The sequence below is a fragment of the Balaenoptera ricei genome, chromosome 7, assembly GCF_028023285.1.
Source record: "Balaenoptera ricei isolate mBalRic1 chromosome 7, mBalRic1.hap2, whole genome shotgun sequence".
NCBI classification, from domain to species: domain Eukaryota; kingdom Metazoa; phylum Chordata; class Mammalia; order Artiodactyla; family Balaenopteridae; genus Balaenoptera; species Balaenoptera ricei.
The window spans coordinates 55,502,972-55,520,381 of NC_082645.1; the positions used below are offsets into that span (position 1 = coordinate 55,502,972).

The 17,410-nt window shown below is 34.1% G+C and overlaps 1 protein-coding gene across 4 annotated transcripts in view; it reads right to left on the reverse strand.

Moving 5' to 3' along the window:
* SCN7A (sodium voltage-gated channel alpha subunit 7) overlaps positions 1-17,410 on the reverse strand; it is a 76,563-nt gene that overhangs the window by 35,202 nt on the left and 23,951 nt on the right. For all 4 annotated transcript variants that reach the window (XM_059928018.1, XM_059928019.1, XM_059928017.1 and 1 more), the window contains 5 exons: positions 15,651-15,720; positions 12,145-12,286; positions 8,348-8,554; positions 2,259-2,355; positions 778-1,016 (listed from right to left, as the gene is read on the reverse strand). In XM_059928018.1, coding sequence (XP_059784001.1) covers positions 778-1,016; positions 2,259-2,355; positions 8,348-8,554; positions 12,145-12,286; positions 15,651-15,720 — 755 coding nt within the window. The remainder of the gene's footprint in view (positions 1-777; positions 1,017-2,258; positions 2,356-8,347; positions 8,555-12,144; positions 12,287-15,650; positions 15,721-17,410) is intronic.

Below are 17,410 nucleotides of genomic sequence, written 5' to 3' on the forward strand. Positions count from 1 at the left end.
TTTTGGGATAAAGAGTACACATTAAGATATTTAATTTTTAAAACTGTAAAAGAAATTTTTCAAAAGTATATATGATCCAGAAAAAAAGCAAACCTATGGAAATTGTCCTTTGAAAACTACACTGGCAGAAATAACTAAATTACTGTTTTGGTATCAAGTAAATGTACAGTTCAAAATTGGCAGCAGTTGGCTGTTTGTATTAGTATCAAGCAACTAAACAACAATAAAAGCAAACGAAATTAAACAATATATATTTGCTTGAATGTGACTTGTTTTTAAACTCATAGAAATCTTTGTCTTTTGTATTGTACGTGGAAAAAAAAGATGGGTGAATCTCAAAAATACCTTGCCAAAAGGATAAGCTCCAGTCTAAGATTAGGTGCAGTTGTAACAGAATTCAAAATTCAGGTGTCAGTGAAGCACTTGTGTCTGTTATTTCACCTCTGCCCTACCTTGATCTAGGGGTTACCCTACCAAAAGATGGGGTATTTGAGAAGGGAGAGGAAATAAATAATATCTACTTAACCTGACTGCCATGCAGTTAGTTAGAAGTATTAAATTTAAATGGACTCTAGCTATAAATCTATTCAATGATAAGAATATTTACAAAGCAGGGCTGGGGGCGGTGAGGTGAGAAAGCATGAACACAGTACTTCATCTAATACTCATATAATGCATTTGCAACATTTTGGAGTTATAAAATAAAATAACGGGGATAATGATGACTAAAGAAAAGTTGAAATTGCAAAAGAAAATAATGTACAATGAGATTCTTACCTGGTTTTCAATGTTGAGAATGTTGTTGGTTTCTAAACTCATTGGGTAGTGTTCTAAGGCCAAAAAATGTATGTTTAGAATTATGCATATGGTAAGGAAAAGATCGGTAAATGGGTCCCGTATAATCATATGGACAAACTCTTTCAACTTTAACCAACAGGGAGAACAATTCCAGATCAAGAAAGTTTTAGCAAATCTATACCAACAAAATGGGCATCTCTTCCTGGATTTTCTAAGTTCTGAAATGAAAGAATAGAAAAGTTATGTATTAGCTAATTGTTTATTTAAGCTCTAACTAGTAGAAATTTTTGACTTTTGCATGCAAAGGGAGGTTTGAAACTAGACTTCTGATTTTGAATTAGCATATAGAAATATTTTGTATTAATAAAAATCAGAGTAAAGTAAATTTCTTCTATTTTGTTCATGCTTGCGAGTTAGACAAATGAAAATGAGACAAATTATGTATTAGAATCAAAACATAGGAGTACCTCTCAAGAAAAACAAATATGGAATATAACTGAGAGTATATTTATAATTTTAGATTTACATGCTTTACAAAATAATGTCTTTCAATATTGTCTATTGTCTATGATTATATTATAGTATGTAATATATAATAGTATTAATATAATAATACTATATAATATAATAATATTATATATTATAGTATGTAATATATAATAGTATATATTATAGTATCATATTATAATATGATTATATGTCATATTGTCTATGATTACTAGTTATATATATTTAAAAAGCAGAGACAAGTATAAAAAGGACCTTAATAGGTTAATGTTATATACACCAAACTGTATTTTTAGTTACAAGGTAATACTTCATGTTGTTTTCAGTGTTAAACAAAGAAAATTCCTTGGCACTCTTTGGTTCCTTTTCCAGTGTTTAAAACACTATGCTTATGAAATTTTAAAGTATTGTTTATCCTAATAGTCTCATGCTATTCCTTAAATTTTAGTTATCATCATCTAAAATTCTGAAGAAATTGGAGGATTTCCTTAAAAGTGAATCATATGGGGACTTCCCTGGTGGCGCAGTGGTTAAGAATCCACCTACCAATGCAGGGACACGGGTTTGAGCCCTGGTCTCGGAAGATCCCACATGCCGCGGAGCAACTAAGCCCGTGTGCCAAAACTACTGAAGCCTGCGCACCTAGAGCCCACGAGCCACAACTACTGAGCCCGCGTGCCACAACTACTGAGCCCGCGTGCCACAACTACTGAAGCCCACGCACCTAGAGCCCATGCTCCGCAACAAAGAGAAGCCACCACAATGAGAAGGTCACACACCACAACGAAGAGTAGCCCCCACTCGCCGCAACTAGAGAAAGCCCGCGGGCAGCAACAAAGAACCAACACAGCCAATAAATAAATAAATTAATTAATTAATTAATTAATTAATTTTTTAAAAAGTGAATCATATGAATGGTACCTTCCATAGTGTCTAAATATTTTTTACTTTACCTTCTTTATGTCTGATAGTAGTATCATCCAACATATCCAAAGAAGTAATCATAGAAGTTGATGATCTTTTCTTCATTTCTATTTCTGTAGTCTTGGTCTAAAAAGAAATTTGATGAGTCTAATACTGGCTTCTCCCCTTTGTAGATCTAAGACTATAACTATAAGAAGGCTTATAGCCTTCTTTAAAATGCTGATTCTTACTTCCAAAAGCCTTTCTGTGTTCCATAATTTGGCACTCTTTACACTATAGGTATTATTAAACTGACTTAGGATTATTTGGAAAATGAATGCGTATTACTTGCAACTCAACAAAATCATTTTATATTATGAGGTCAACTATAAAAGGAGAAAACCAGAGAATGATAGTGGTATTACCCATATTTGACAAAGAATTCAGTGTACAGTTTAGAATTATTGTGGAATATCCAGTTGGCAAACATGCTACTGAACAATAACACCTTACATTTCTCTAACACCTTACATTTTTTACTTGGGGATATGTTAACTATGACTTTGTAAACTCTCTTGATAAAATCAATTATTTGGTGTTGAGATGATGAAATATGTCCCATGTAATATCAGGTAATAAAATGAATTTTAAAGGATATTTTTGGTTCGAACATATTTGATAATTCCAAAAAGGAATCACATCTTTCCGTCCCTCATGACTCTTGAGTAATGGTTTTAAGACATCCTCTGTTTTGCTGATGTGGCTACAGAGTTAAAAAGAACCCTTGCAGTGGAAAGGCACTCAAAACTCCTCGGCTTCGATGCAGATGTTACAAGTTCTACACATTCATGATTATCACAAGTATGGCCCCAGATGTTTCTAGTGACCATGTATAAATTTTGTATTTGAATTTAAACTGTAAGAAACTGGCAATGGGTAGATGATATTGCACCATAGAGCTCCCGACAGTTTTTACACTTGGTACACACAGAGAATAATAATATTTGTATGCTTATTAATTTGGTAAATAGGTGAGCCTAATAGGTGAAATAAATAGTAAATAAATTTTAATAGGTGAGGCAGCTTTTGAATAGAGATAACTGGCATGGGCCTGCTGCTGCCCTAACACTGAGGAGATTCGTGGTTGAGGCTCACTGATAACCCATACCCAGAGCACCCTAGTTGGCAGGTTCTGCTGAGGTCTATCTGAAGTCCCAGAGTAGATATCAAGGGAATCATCACATTCATCTCACTCCGTAGGAGTCAAGTCCTTCTAATTTAAATACTAGAGCTAGAGGAGGTAAAAACCAACTGTACTACATACTGAGTTCCATCAGGAAAATGACAGATTCTTTTTATCTACAGATCTCTGTTGCCTCACTTTTTTTTTTTTTAACTGAAAAAGTACGCAAAAGCTCAGGATGTGAAGCTAATTTATTTATTTAAACCAATGCTTATTCCAGAAAGTATTTTCTTGGCTGACTTACAAGGCTACATAAAATATGTGATAATTTATATAATTCCAAATTTCTAAGAGTTAAAAACCAACAGAACTATAATTTTTCTGTTATTAAAGTCTGATAGAAATTTCCCAGGTGTTTCTTCATAAAGATGATACTTTGTCATATCGTGAACAATATCCTCCACTATATTCTTAATACCGAGGAATTACTTCTCATAGAGCTGCTTCTGGTAGTGACGGTGACAATGTTTGATGAATTTACAACAAAGAGCAATCCAATAAAGTTCATCAGCTGTGATGGGGGGAGCAGTGGAGTGGGGAGAGTAATAACGTTATTGTTGAGACAGTCAGTGCTCATTAGTGATTTGGCTTGAACTATGGACATGTTTTAGGATACAAAATGAACAAACCACATATCAGTCTAGTAATATATTTCTCTCAGTTGAACTTCTCAATAAGTGCCCATACGTTGGCCAACTCCTAAGGATATAGCTAGTTTACAATGTAAATTGAAAGGATTATGACTCAAAAATCTCCTTTTTGGAAGTTTAAGAGCTAATAAGGACATATGCCTGAATTTTAGACAATCCAGCATTAAAATTAAACTGGAAGAAGGGGCTAGGATTCTTTTCACCGCTGGTTTCAATTTTCTCTGGAGGGGAGATATGAAAAAGGAAGAACCCAGTCATATTTCTGGCATTTATCAATGAACACCTGAAGTGTTCGTCTTGTACCCAGACTTCCTCTCTCTACTGCAACCCCACTGGCCTTTTTAATCCTCTGACTCATCCTGTTCCCTCCTGCCAGAGAGAATGGACTCATTCTTCAGATCTCAGTTCAAGTGCCAAGTCCTCAATAAAAACCTTTCTGACTCAGAGAAATCCTTTATTACAGGCTTTCAAAGCACTATGTTTCTCACTTTTTTAACACTTCCCGTATTTTCATTTAATTTTTTTAGTGGAGAATAATACTCACCAGGTACCCAATAGGTTGCTTCAACCATCAATGATGTTATACTTTCCACTTTTCATGTATTACTCACCCTACTTTTTTCCTGAAGTATTTTAAATCAAATTTCAGATATCATAAAATTTCAGAATAAGCTTTTTTAAAAAGATAGTCACAACACCATTATCACAATCAGCAAAATTAGTAATTCCTTAATATTATCCAAGACCCAGACCATGCTCAATTTTCGTTCATTGCTCAGAAACATTCTATTATAGTTGACTTGTTCCAATCAAAATACAAAATGATATGCATTTTTTTTGGTTTGCAGTTCTACTGATTATCATGATTTTAAATTTATTTAGCCTATGTGATTTGTTAAAGACACTGAATCACTTATATTGTAGAATTTTCCACATTCTTAATTTGGCAGATTATGTGTTTTTAGTTTAATTTAATGCATTCTTCTCTTTCCTATAGTCTCTGGAAAAAGATGGTTAGATCTAGAGGCATATTAGACTTAGCGTGGATTTTGGCAAGAATATATTGTGGTGTTTTATGTTTCCTATTTCATAACATCAGGAAACATAATGTCTGGTGGTCCTAAAGTTACAATTTATTTTTATAGTAATTTTATAGTTTATCTCCCCATTAGACCATTAGCTTCATGATGATAGACACTGTATTTGTATTTATTAATTTTAAAATCTCCAATGCTTAATACAATGTCTAACATACAGAATATTGTCAATAATGTTTAATTATACAGGTGAACTATAAGGATGTCAGTTTAGATGGGCAAATTTTTTTTTAATATTTATATTCCTACAGTTGTATAAATCATTCTTTTCTAAGGTTTTGCCAATAACTGACAATTCATAGGAAAGTTTCACCTACAAACTGTGTAACTGATGAAATAATATTGTTTCAGTGTTGATTCTCCAGAACAATGATGGTAAAGTGATGAAAAATGGGTTCTCTTTCTCAGTGTTGAGAAATCAATTACCAATAAATATAGATCAAACTTTGTAACTGGAACTTCTCAATAAAGATTAAATTTGAGAATTTGTGAAGACACTAATTATGTGTCTGGCACATAGTTGACACTCAATAAACATTATATACTATTATTACCATCATTATTACTTTAATTATCCCTAAAAGGGAGACATAGTCAAAGACTTAAAGAATTTTATATTGACAAGTATTCTCCATATGGACGGCAGTGCCTTCTTGCAGTTGTGTTCTTGTCTTTCCTATAATTAGACATTACCATTTTTTCAGTTGCTTAGTATATTCTAAGCAGTGCTAAGTGCTTTATAAACGTTTATTTAATTTGAATCTCACAACAACCTATGACACAGATATTATAATACACACCTTACAGATGAAGAAGCTGAAGTTTAGAAAGGTTAACAGACTTGGCAAATATCATACATCTATTAAGTGGCTAAAATGGACTTAAATCTATATTTATCTGACTGCAAAACTCTGATTTTAGCCAATATGATGTACTGTTTTCTTATAATGTGAGAATATGAAACACATATGTAATTTCCCAGTAATTCCAACATTGGAATTAGAATCTGTCTAGGGTTAAATCAGGTTGGTCACCTAGAGGGTCCTCAGTATGTTCCATTTTAAATTCTTCACTGTCCAGTGTTTTCTTATGTATAAATAAAAAAGGAAAAGAAAATACATCTTGTGAAAATAACTTTTATTCTCATTTTCCCAGAAAACTTTTGCATGACAAAATGTTCTAGTACTCTTCCAGGAACAGAAATCTTTTATAATTGAAAGATTTTAATTAAAACCAGAAAGGCTTTATGTGATCCAAATAGCCAAATGAATGGAGATATTGGGAAATTAGGAAATAATCTAAGTTCTTCATAAGCAGAGCTAATAGGGCATCTCATCTGGAATAAGAGAAGTATTGTGCTCTTGAATGCATTTGTGTGTAGCTCTTGACATTTGAAATGCCACTTGAAAACAAATTACACATTCAACATATCATTCAGACTACAATCATTCAATATGAAGGACCTCAGACTCATTTCTAGAGACAGAAAGCTTTTGTAATTTGTTTTTCTGTGACTTCCTCATGGGTGATATGATGGCTATATTTGATAGCTTCTTTTTATACATGTTTTCTTCATACGGTCTGTAATTGCTTCATTTTTCAATTGTATGCATTGAAACCTCATAGATATACATATCTATCAATAACTTGTCATTTGGTATGATCCTATATCATATCATTCAGGACCCACTTTTTAGTGGAATGACTTTTCTAGAGCTTCTCTACTGATGACAACTTAATGAAAGGGTTATATAAAAGGGAAGTTAACATTTTCCCCTTTTTGGCCCAGCAGGGGCCTTCGGTATTAATGAACTTCTTAGCCAGCCATACTACACGTGCCAGAGTGAATCTTTTGCCCTTTACTTTTCCTCAGCTCTTTTTATCTTTTTTATATGAGAGGACCCTGGATATAGCTCCTTTCTATCTTTTGTTTGCTCCCCAATCTGTCCTTTTTACATCTACTAGAAAATATAGTTCGAGTATTTTTCCCGTGTAGACAATCTTTATTAGCAAGTGTTAAGAGTGCAAAAATAAATATTCCAGAAGGACAGAAAAGAAGGCAGGGCATGGTTCCCCTCCCACAAGTGAGGGTCCTGTAACTAGGCCAGTGGGGTGGGAGCACTGGACTTGCTTGTGATCACTTTGGGCCAAGCACCCTCCAAAGAACAAGCTCCTTGGCAGGGGGGCTCCTCCCAACACAGAGGAAGGGAGCAACACCTCAGACGAGGCATGGGTCCCGTCCCCCTTAGGCTGCTTTGGCTTCTGCCCACTGCACACCTTGACAGCTTCTGGGTAGGGGTATTAGGACACTGAGCTAAACCTATCCCTCTCTAAACCTAAGAGGAGGTGTGAGATAGCTAGGTCCTGTGGAATATAAGAAAGTTACTTCTGGTTGCTTTTCTAGGTCCTGTTCTTCTTTTCTGCACACTTATGGCACAATTTAGATTTTTAAAGATAATTTTCTACAACTTCTTTAATGTTACTTCTGTCAATACTTTTAGATTCATGGGCCAAATCTTTTGCTATGAGGCTAAACATCTGAAAATATATTCAAACACAACACTAAGGTCATTGAAAATTAGAGTAAAACTGTATTAAGTTTTACTGATCATGGATTTAATTATTCCACAGGTAAAATAACTCCTTAGGTCAGGATGCACAGTGCATTTCCTCTTGAACGAGTAAGAAAGTCAATAAAGTAAAATTTTTTTCCTCTTTTTACAACTTCAGTACTATACTTCGATCCATGCTTTTAGTACTTGCTGATTTGTAAATTATGGAAGGCACTGTCACTTTTGAGTTGAACACCGAAATTTTCCAAAGCTAATTCTTATGTGCTATCTGAAGCAAGTTTAAATTAATAAATTATACCTGCATTAAGAGAAGTCAAGTTCAAAAAAATATATAATATATCCATAGTTTATCAGCAGTAGTAATATGCATTTTGGAGCAAAAACAATATCGTAAAAATGTTGGTCACTCTTACCACACCACACTCAGGAAAGAATGTTATGTAGCAAAAATGAGCCCTCCTATTAAAATCACTTATGATCTTATGTATCACACACAGATATTGAGCATCTATTAGAAGACAATATGCTCCAAGAAGATAAACTCTGACTCCAAAAAAGCATTTAAAAAAGCTATACCTCTGCTGCTTTATTTCCTTCTTGAAGTTCCGTTAAAGCCTGCTGAAGTTCCGGCTCAATCTTCTTAGCTTTTTCAGCAGCTCTCTGCTTTTCTTCTTCACAAGAGATAGCAAGTATGCCTAAGAACAAACTTGCCATATAAAAGGCAAACCAAAAACTTATCACAACAAAAAATATCATGTAGACCTTCCCAGAAGCATAAAGGACCTAAGGAGAGGTGGAAAACAAGACAGAGAGGAAACGTTATTTGTCTTCCTGCAATCTGTTATTTTAAAGTGAAAAATGAAATTTTGTTATGAAAATAATTTATTTATAAGTGGAATGTAATCACAAGACAGTTTAAGTACTGGCTCTACCTGGAGAAGTAAATTAAAGCTCTTCAATTTAGACATATATGTAAGGTACAAAATATATGGTACAAAACCAGGGAAGAACTTAGTAATTTAATTAATTCAGGCTGAACATCTGACTTTTATGTCTTCATTAACAGAGTAAACATGTTGAAAGGAAAAAACTGTCATCTTTCAATAAAGAAAGCTGGACAGTCTGAATATGAAAGATTATTTACTTTGCAGTAGAATCTTTAACTATACGAAGTGTAATAAAGTCAAAGAATGACTGTTTGGAGATTACTTTCCTCTGAAACTTTACTTTATGGAAACATCGCAACGAGGTACAAAATCAGGTCTATTCAAAGGGGTGAGGAACAGGAATATGTCTATATCTGTCAGAATACCTGCTTTGTTGATGAACCTCTAGACAAATCACAAAGGAAAGTCATATCATTCACTTATATGAAGTCATTTGTGGATAGAAAAATACAAAACTGTAGATTTCCAAACTGCGCATTGACTAGCTTTTATTTCATAATAATTACCTAAGATATATCAGAAAAATTTTAAATTTATAAGTAGATATTACAAATCCAAAATATAGTCCACTGATTTATCGTCATTAATTAAAAGTATATGAACAAATTTCAAGAAAACAAATGGGAATAGTTTTAATTTTTAAGTATTCATTTGAACCAATAGACAGGTATTTACAGAAAATACTGTGTTGATATAACAGAGTTAAGAATGTTTACAAATTAATACGAACTTCTAACATTTAGTCAGAAATAATTTCTTATTAATCTATAGTATGTTTTTCTTTAAAGGTATTTTTAATAAACTCGATTATCCCAGTGAGTCAGCTATTTAGGATGTGGTTAAATATTTTTCCTACTAAATGGCTGTCATTTACAGTATATTCAGGAGTTAGTAATAGATATCATGGAGTACACTGCAGGACATGTACGTTAATAAATACTTTATGGTTATTATTTTATTAATTCTGGGCAAAACATTCATGTGGTATTTACCACAGAAAAGAGATGAAAATTAGATAGACAAAGATCTCACAACTGTGGGGGAATGCCTGAATTCAAAACTTTTGCTCTTTCCCCTATATGAAGCTGATGGAGAATAAAAGTATACAATCTTATTAGAATGGAAAAGTATACAAATTCTAGTTCTATTATATTTTAGCAGGAAATAGGTGCTAATTATACCCCTTTGTCATAGATTTGTTGTGAAAATCAAATGAAACAATGTATGAGAAGATCTTAGCTCATGGCAAGTATGCAGTAAACATTAACCATTGCTAAACATAACTCCATTCCATGAGGATTGACAATCTGCTTTGTTCATTTCCGTACTGATGCTGTATCAAAGAGTACCTGGGTCAAATAAATATTTGTTGAATTAACGGGGAATGATATTCTCTAAAACATGAGCTGTACTCTTTGGGAATAATTGCCAAATTTCCCTAGCCATAGTCAGTTTAATTCAGTAGGGCAATGCTCAGAGTAAAAATCCAGTCCAAATCAAAGCAAACCTTATCTACACTAGTCAATAAAAATTTAGAGTACAATAATGATGAAGGTCCTGTAAGACTCCAGCACCAGGGCACTCCCAGACTGATTTCTCATTTCACTGGTTGTATGAGAGGATTGCCTTTAGACCAATGTTACCAAGAAAATTAGCTAACGTACTTTGAAAGCTGTAAAAAAAAAGGCAAGACATTCACTATTATATAAAGTAACATAACCCATAAATATTCACTTATATTTTTGTTTATTAAAATTTCATCAAGCATTTCTATGTGTTAGATGCTGAGAATACAAAAATTAAAATAAGACAAAATACTTCTTCTTAGGTAGTGTATCTCCTAATGGGAGGAAATGCTGAACAAGCAATTAAAATAACCACTACCTGAGGCAATTACAGGGTACCATGGAATTCTGATGTAGAATATGTCCAGCTCTAAAAGAAGAGGTTGGGGAAAAGCTCAAACAAGAAATATAGCTTGGAGGCATAAATCTGAGGCATGAGACAGAAGATGGAAGAAACTTGAATTTGCACACACTGAAACAAGAAATTATGGGAAAAGGTCATTTAGGAAACAGCAAGTCTTTTTGACTCAAATAAAGCAGAGAGTATATAATTGGGATATTGTTGGGAAATGAATCTGGCAACAAATGCAGAGACTAGATTTTAAAGGGCACTATGGACAATGCATATGGACTTTGAACTTCATCCCATAGAAATTTGGAAATCACTGAAGGATTGTTAGAAGGAGAATAACATGATGAGATCATTTTAGAAATAAGAAGTTTATAGTGTTGTGGAGCAGGCATTGATGCTTGTCAAAATTTTGGGAAATAACAATATAACTACTCTTACAAAATTAGAAAAATATAGTTTGCATAAAGAAAAAAATCACTTGTAATATTTTTATGTACTTCTACCAGAAATATAATTATACTACAAGCATGTTTGGTTTACTTGATTTTCATTTAATAATATATTATGAACCTTCGTGCCAAAAATATATTATATTACCCTTATCATTATTAATGGCCTGTAAACACACATACACACACACCATAATTTATTCAATCATAAAAAGTATGGTGTAAAAAAAAAAAAGTATGGTGTGTGTGTGTTTAAAAAGAGTGTTCTTCTTCAACTGTAAATACTTCTGGAATTTAAAGTAATTTATTTATTTTATCTAATATCTTTCGATATTAACTATGCTGCTGAAATGACACTGCGTATTCCACTGTGCTGGAACTTTTCTTAAAAGGAAAATTGAATCTCTATTTTAGTGAGCACGTATTATATCCTTCTGAGACACTATGGCACACAAATCATCAGTTATAAAGGAGGACTCTCAGCATTTTGATTTCAAGTCTCATAACAGCAGGCTTTCTGCTATTACAACTGGAGCCTGATTGAATATTAAAGGAGAATGAGAAGAAATAGAGAATTAAAGAGAAAGAGTACATTGTGGGCATTCAACAAATAATTTCTTAATACATGGTAATCTCATAGGTTCAATTTTTTTGTCTAAAGAATTAGTACTTAGAAATGCTCTTTACTTAGCTAATGTCAAACGTCTGAGACCACAGAGCAGTATAGTGATCTCTGGCAGATACATGTGTTTTAACTTTGGGGAGATTACCTAAATGCTCTGATCTTAGGGTCTTCATAAAAAAGCTCATATACATATTTATATCCTTGTAGGATTGTTTCAAAGATTAAATAAGATATCAATACCATACATAAGAACACAGACTTGGGCTCAGTTTTAACATACAGTTTGACATTAGGTAATTCTCGTCCTCTTTTCTTCTGTCCTCAAATTCTTCTTCACATAAAAATTTAATACAGTGTATTATATTTGATCATTATTTCAGAAAGGAGGAGCATGGCACCATTTTTCCATGCAGTGCAGATTCTCTGTGTTCTTACCTGGTGATAAAGTGCTTCAGGGTAATCTTGCATCATTAACCGAAATAGGGCTAATAAGGTCCAGCCAAAACTGTCAAAATTTGTGTAGCCATAATCAGGATTTACACCAGCTTTTACACACACATATCCTTCAGGACACTGACTAATTAAGACACAGAAAAGAAAAACTGCTTACTCTTAGGTGACTTTCAGATTATGGTCAAATCATAAATATAGAACATCTGCCCATGAATAATAAAGGGCTCCCTCTTCCACAGGGAGTAGTCTTCTCCCAAACAATTCCCAGCGGAAAAAGCTGAATATGAGTTAGACTTTAAGTTGATATAAGTGAACAGTGTTAATTAAATTAAAAGACAACAGGGCCTCACAAATGGTTTTTGCCAAGCCTTTTGTTAAAGATTTCTTTACTACCCAGTATCAAAGTGAAAGTATAACTGATGGAAAATAACGCTGATAAAAATAAAACTGTAGTAGTTTAGGGTTTAATTTTTAAATGATCTCACCTCAAACCCTTACATCCCATTATTTAAGAGTGAGAAAAAATTTATTATCAATAACTTATAAGCAGAACTGGCAGTTTGGTAGAAAGATGATTAAATATTTATTTCATTTCCTTTCATGGAGTCTTCATACTTTTACCTACTGAGGCTTGGGTGTTGTAGTCCATTATGACAGTAGTGGCCCAATAAATCATGCTTCCTCCATCCACACCTTTCTGTAGTTCCTCCTACATTATTGGAACTTTGGCCATGTGACTTGTTTTGCATACTTGTTAATGGTTAACAATTGTGATGCAGAGGTTTAAAAAGTACTTGTATGTTGAGGCTTGTTAAATTGCTGACCTACAAAATCTGAACAAATGAATTTCTGTTCTTGTCTTAAAGCACCAACTTTTGGCATAGTTTACCATGCAGCAAAGTATGATGGTTGCAGGTGAAACGCTGTATGACTTTCTCTTCTGGCCTTGACATACTATATCATTGTGATTCTGTCTATCCATGACCAGATATCTTCAACATGCATTTCAGGTCAAATTTAATTTGGAATGTCCATTGAAAGGGTTAGCTCGAGTGGGATGGGGCAGACACGATGAGATGAAATCACAATCTGGACTTGAAAACAGAAAGGAAGCCCAGCAGTAGGGTGGCAAAAGAGTTGAGTAAGCAACAATATGTCTAAATCACCTTAATACAACTAAACTGCATAACTCATGTTCCCCTCTCCCGTGTGCTTTTTTGTCAGTCTGTGCCCAGAGCTTCTAAGAAAGAGCTGAGTTTACACATGGGTGTCAAGTCATCCCGGCTTAGGGAAGTAACATAAGGAACTGAGTCGTAGTACTGCTGAGAAGCACTCTATTTCTACCTTCTTATCTCTTCATCTGAAATTATAGGACAATAAAACTTGAGAGTTTTGTCATCTCACTGAAGAATTATTTATAAGTACTGTTTTTAAGAGCAATCAGCTTGTTATTAATGTAAATTATATTCATTAAAGACATACAAGCCATAAAATAAGTGAAATAACATCATATCTTTAATTTTTTTTTCTTCAAAATCTTCTGGCTGAAGAACAGATTATATTGTCTTTCTTGATAAGTCCTATTAGCTCTGGGGCACACTGAAAACAGAAAATTAGATTCTTATTTAAGTCCCAGCTCTTCCATTTACTAACTTCTTGACCTTGAATAAATCATTTAGCTAGTCTATCCATTATACTTTTTTCTGTAAAATCAGATTAATAGTATTCCATATTGTACACTTCTCAGCATGGTTTTGATGGTAAATGAGATTATGTAATCAAATGGGAACCATTAATAAAAGCAATAATCATTAAATAAATACTATTGATCAGGGATACTGAAACGGAGCAGGACGCTATGGTCCTTGCTCTCCCATGTCCTCAGCCTGCCTTTTGTCTGTGGAAAAACTTTAACCAAAGAATAAGCTTAATCAGAGAAGTGAGAAAAAGTAGAAACAGAGGAAAACAGTCAAAGGAGACCAAATAATAATAGTTTAGTCATTAAACATAGCCAAGGACCTTTAGTTCCTTCTCAAGGGCTACAGATAATATTCTGAGCCATATCCTGTGAACTGTCTATAGATACTGAAATCCCCAGCAGGTGGAAGAAGGTTTGTTTTCGATAAAATAAAATATCTTAGTAAAGCAGGATTAGCAAACTTCTCCCATGGCAAATGCAGATGCCATCGAAATCAATAGCTTTGTGTTTTATGATTTAATTCACCATTATCTAGGTCCAATAACTAAAATGAATAAAACCCTTAACTTTGAGGTTTCTGTATTATTGCTAATTTATTACACCTGGCAATAATTTAGACATAACACTATTTTTAAATTAGTTATTTGTTTGTTTCTTTTTACTACATAAAGAACAGGCCTTCTCTCTTGGCTATTGCTGTTCATACTAATCACCATTATTTATAAGCATAGGTAAATGCGTAGAGTTAAAAATCAACATGGGTTGCAAATGTTGTTGAAACAAGAAATAGTTTGAAATAGCAGTATTCTATACATTCTTTCATTAACCTTTTTTTTTAACATCTTTATTGGAGTAAATTGCTTTACAATGGTGCGTTAGTTTCTGCTTTATAACAAAGTGAATCAGTTATTCATATACATATACACATATGTTCCCATATCTCTTCCCTCTTGTGTCTCCCTCCCTCCCACCCTCCCTATCCCACCCCTCTAGATGGTCACAAAGCACCGAGCTGATCTCCCTGTGCTATGCAGCTGCTTCCCACTAGCTATCTATTTTACATTTGGTAGTGTATATATGTCCATGCCACTCTCTCACTTTGTCACAGCTTACCCTTCCCCCTCCCCATATCCTTAAGTCCATTCTCTAGTAGGTCTGTGTCTTTATTCCCGTCTTGCCCCTCGGTTCTTCATGACCTTTTTTTTTTTTTTTTAGATTCCATATATATGTGTTAGCATATGGTATTTGTTTTTCTCTTTCTGACTTACTTCACTCCGTATGACAGACTCTAGGTCCATCCACCTCACTACAAATAACTCAATTTTGTTTCTTTTTATGGCTGAGTAATATTCCATTGTATATGAAGACCAGACTGTAGCCATGACATAAGCTGCCATAATTCTGAGAATTGGCCTCAAGGAAATGGGAACAAACCGACCCTGGAACTGAAGATTAACCGCACTTAAAACAATCGAGATGATGCTGGTCAGACCACCGATGACCAATATCAAGATGACTGTCAGAGCTGACTGCGCTGTTTCTGCCTGTAGCCCCCTCCCTCTGTCTATAAAAGCTCTTGCTCCCTGATCGTCAGGGCGGTGGGGTCAGAGTCGGCCTTTGGACATAGGCTGCTGCCCTCTCCCCACCCACCCCCCTGCTCCCAGTTGCCGGCACCGAAAATAAAGCAAACTTTCCTTTCCACCAACCTGGCCTCTTTACCGGCTTTTGAGCGTTGAACTGCCAGACCTCACTTTTGGTTACAATAGAAGAAAACATTAATACCACTTACCCAGCATCTGTTCTGTTGCCACAAAGAAGAGCATATCTTTCTCCTTCCAAATAATAAAAGTTTTCTGTTTCTGAAAAATAAGAAAGAAATGATATTCCATATCTAATCTTGAGTGAACAGCATATCTGAAACCCAATTAAATCTGTACAGATGAGCATCCTTCTGTACAGTGAGAAGGAAGGAGCACAGAGCCTGCCTCTTCCCCTTTTTTTTCAAATCTAGGAGGCTGTCCTAGCATCCAGTGTACAGGCCAAAAGACCTCTGGCAATCCACCTACTCCAGCCAGGTATGACCAGACCCTGAAAGAAAAATTCCCAAGACTAATCTATTTGAAAATTGAGGATTATTCCTTCCAGGGTTTATTCCTGATGATCTTCCTGAACAGAAGATCAGAGTTTTCTGTCTCTGGGTTTAATTTCCATTCTCTTCTCACTTTGCAGCTTATTTTTCTACAATGAGCGTCCAGTGCCGCTTAATTACTTGTCCTGATATCACCTAGTTTCAATCATAATCTGAGCTAATCTGAGTCATAGCCCATAGAATTCATACAGGTATTTTTATCTGCTATCAATCAAAATGTAAATTGTGTATTTATAGATATCAGTTACCAGGGTTGGGAACATACATGCTTAGTAGCATTGCTTTTTAGGTTCTGAATTCAAATCACAAAAATCAAACCCATGAGATCAGCCCTGGTGAGTGTGTGTGTGTGTGTGTGTGTGTGTGTGTTGCGTGTATACAAAATTGAATTACACCAATCTCAGAAAATGTCACTTTGTCACCTAAAATAATTTTAGAAGAATTTAAAAATCATAGTTAGGAACCATTGATCAACACTTTTGAGTGACAGTCAAAAACCAAATGAAATTTGACATTAGAACTGGGCAGTCCCAAGTGCTCTTCTAAATACAAGGACTATGACACGGAAATTAGGTTAAATAATATTTTGCAAATATATTTCCAGCAATTCCTAACACGTTATTTGAGAAAATAGAATGACTAGAATTGGACAAATATTAAAGTGATAATCTTTAAAATGATTTCATTATAATATACATACTTTAACAAAGAAAAGAACTTGGACTCTGTTTTCTTAGCAATAACCAGTGAAGTAGCAAAATTTGTTTACTTTTTAGTAATTAGCATATTTTAATTACAACACCAAAGAAACTAAAGGGGATTTCAATTGGAATCTAAGATTTAACATCCATCTCCTATTGTTCTTATCAATAGAATTAAGACCATGGAATAGACCTACATAATAAGGAAACATTTCACATATATACTAATAATTTTGTATTACTTGCATCATAATCATATTATGGGGTAAACCAAAGAGTAAAATTTATTAAGATTTGTTTTAGAACTTATTAAATCCAAAGTATAAATAAAGTTAAGGTAGAAGGACTACTTAAGGTTTATCAATATTTTATTTTTATTAGTTGAACAATATACTTTTGATTTTTTCTAAATACTGTCAGAAAGGAACTGATGATTTTAATATGAGGGAAAAATCTAATAAGAGAGTATGGTCTGGTGAAAAGGGAATGGGTTTTAAAGCCAGATGGAGCTTGGCTAGAATCCTAGTTTTGCCACCGAGTGGTTATAGTACGCTAGAACATTCACAGAATTTCTCTTTACTTCTGTTTCCCTGTTGGTAACAGGGGTTATTCATGTCTTCTCTGCAGGATTATGGTGAAGATATGTGATCAGGCATGTGAATTAGTTATGTATAAGGGCTAAGCAATACTTGTTTGACA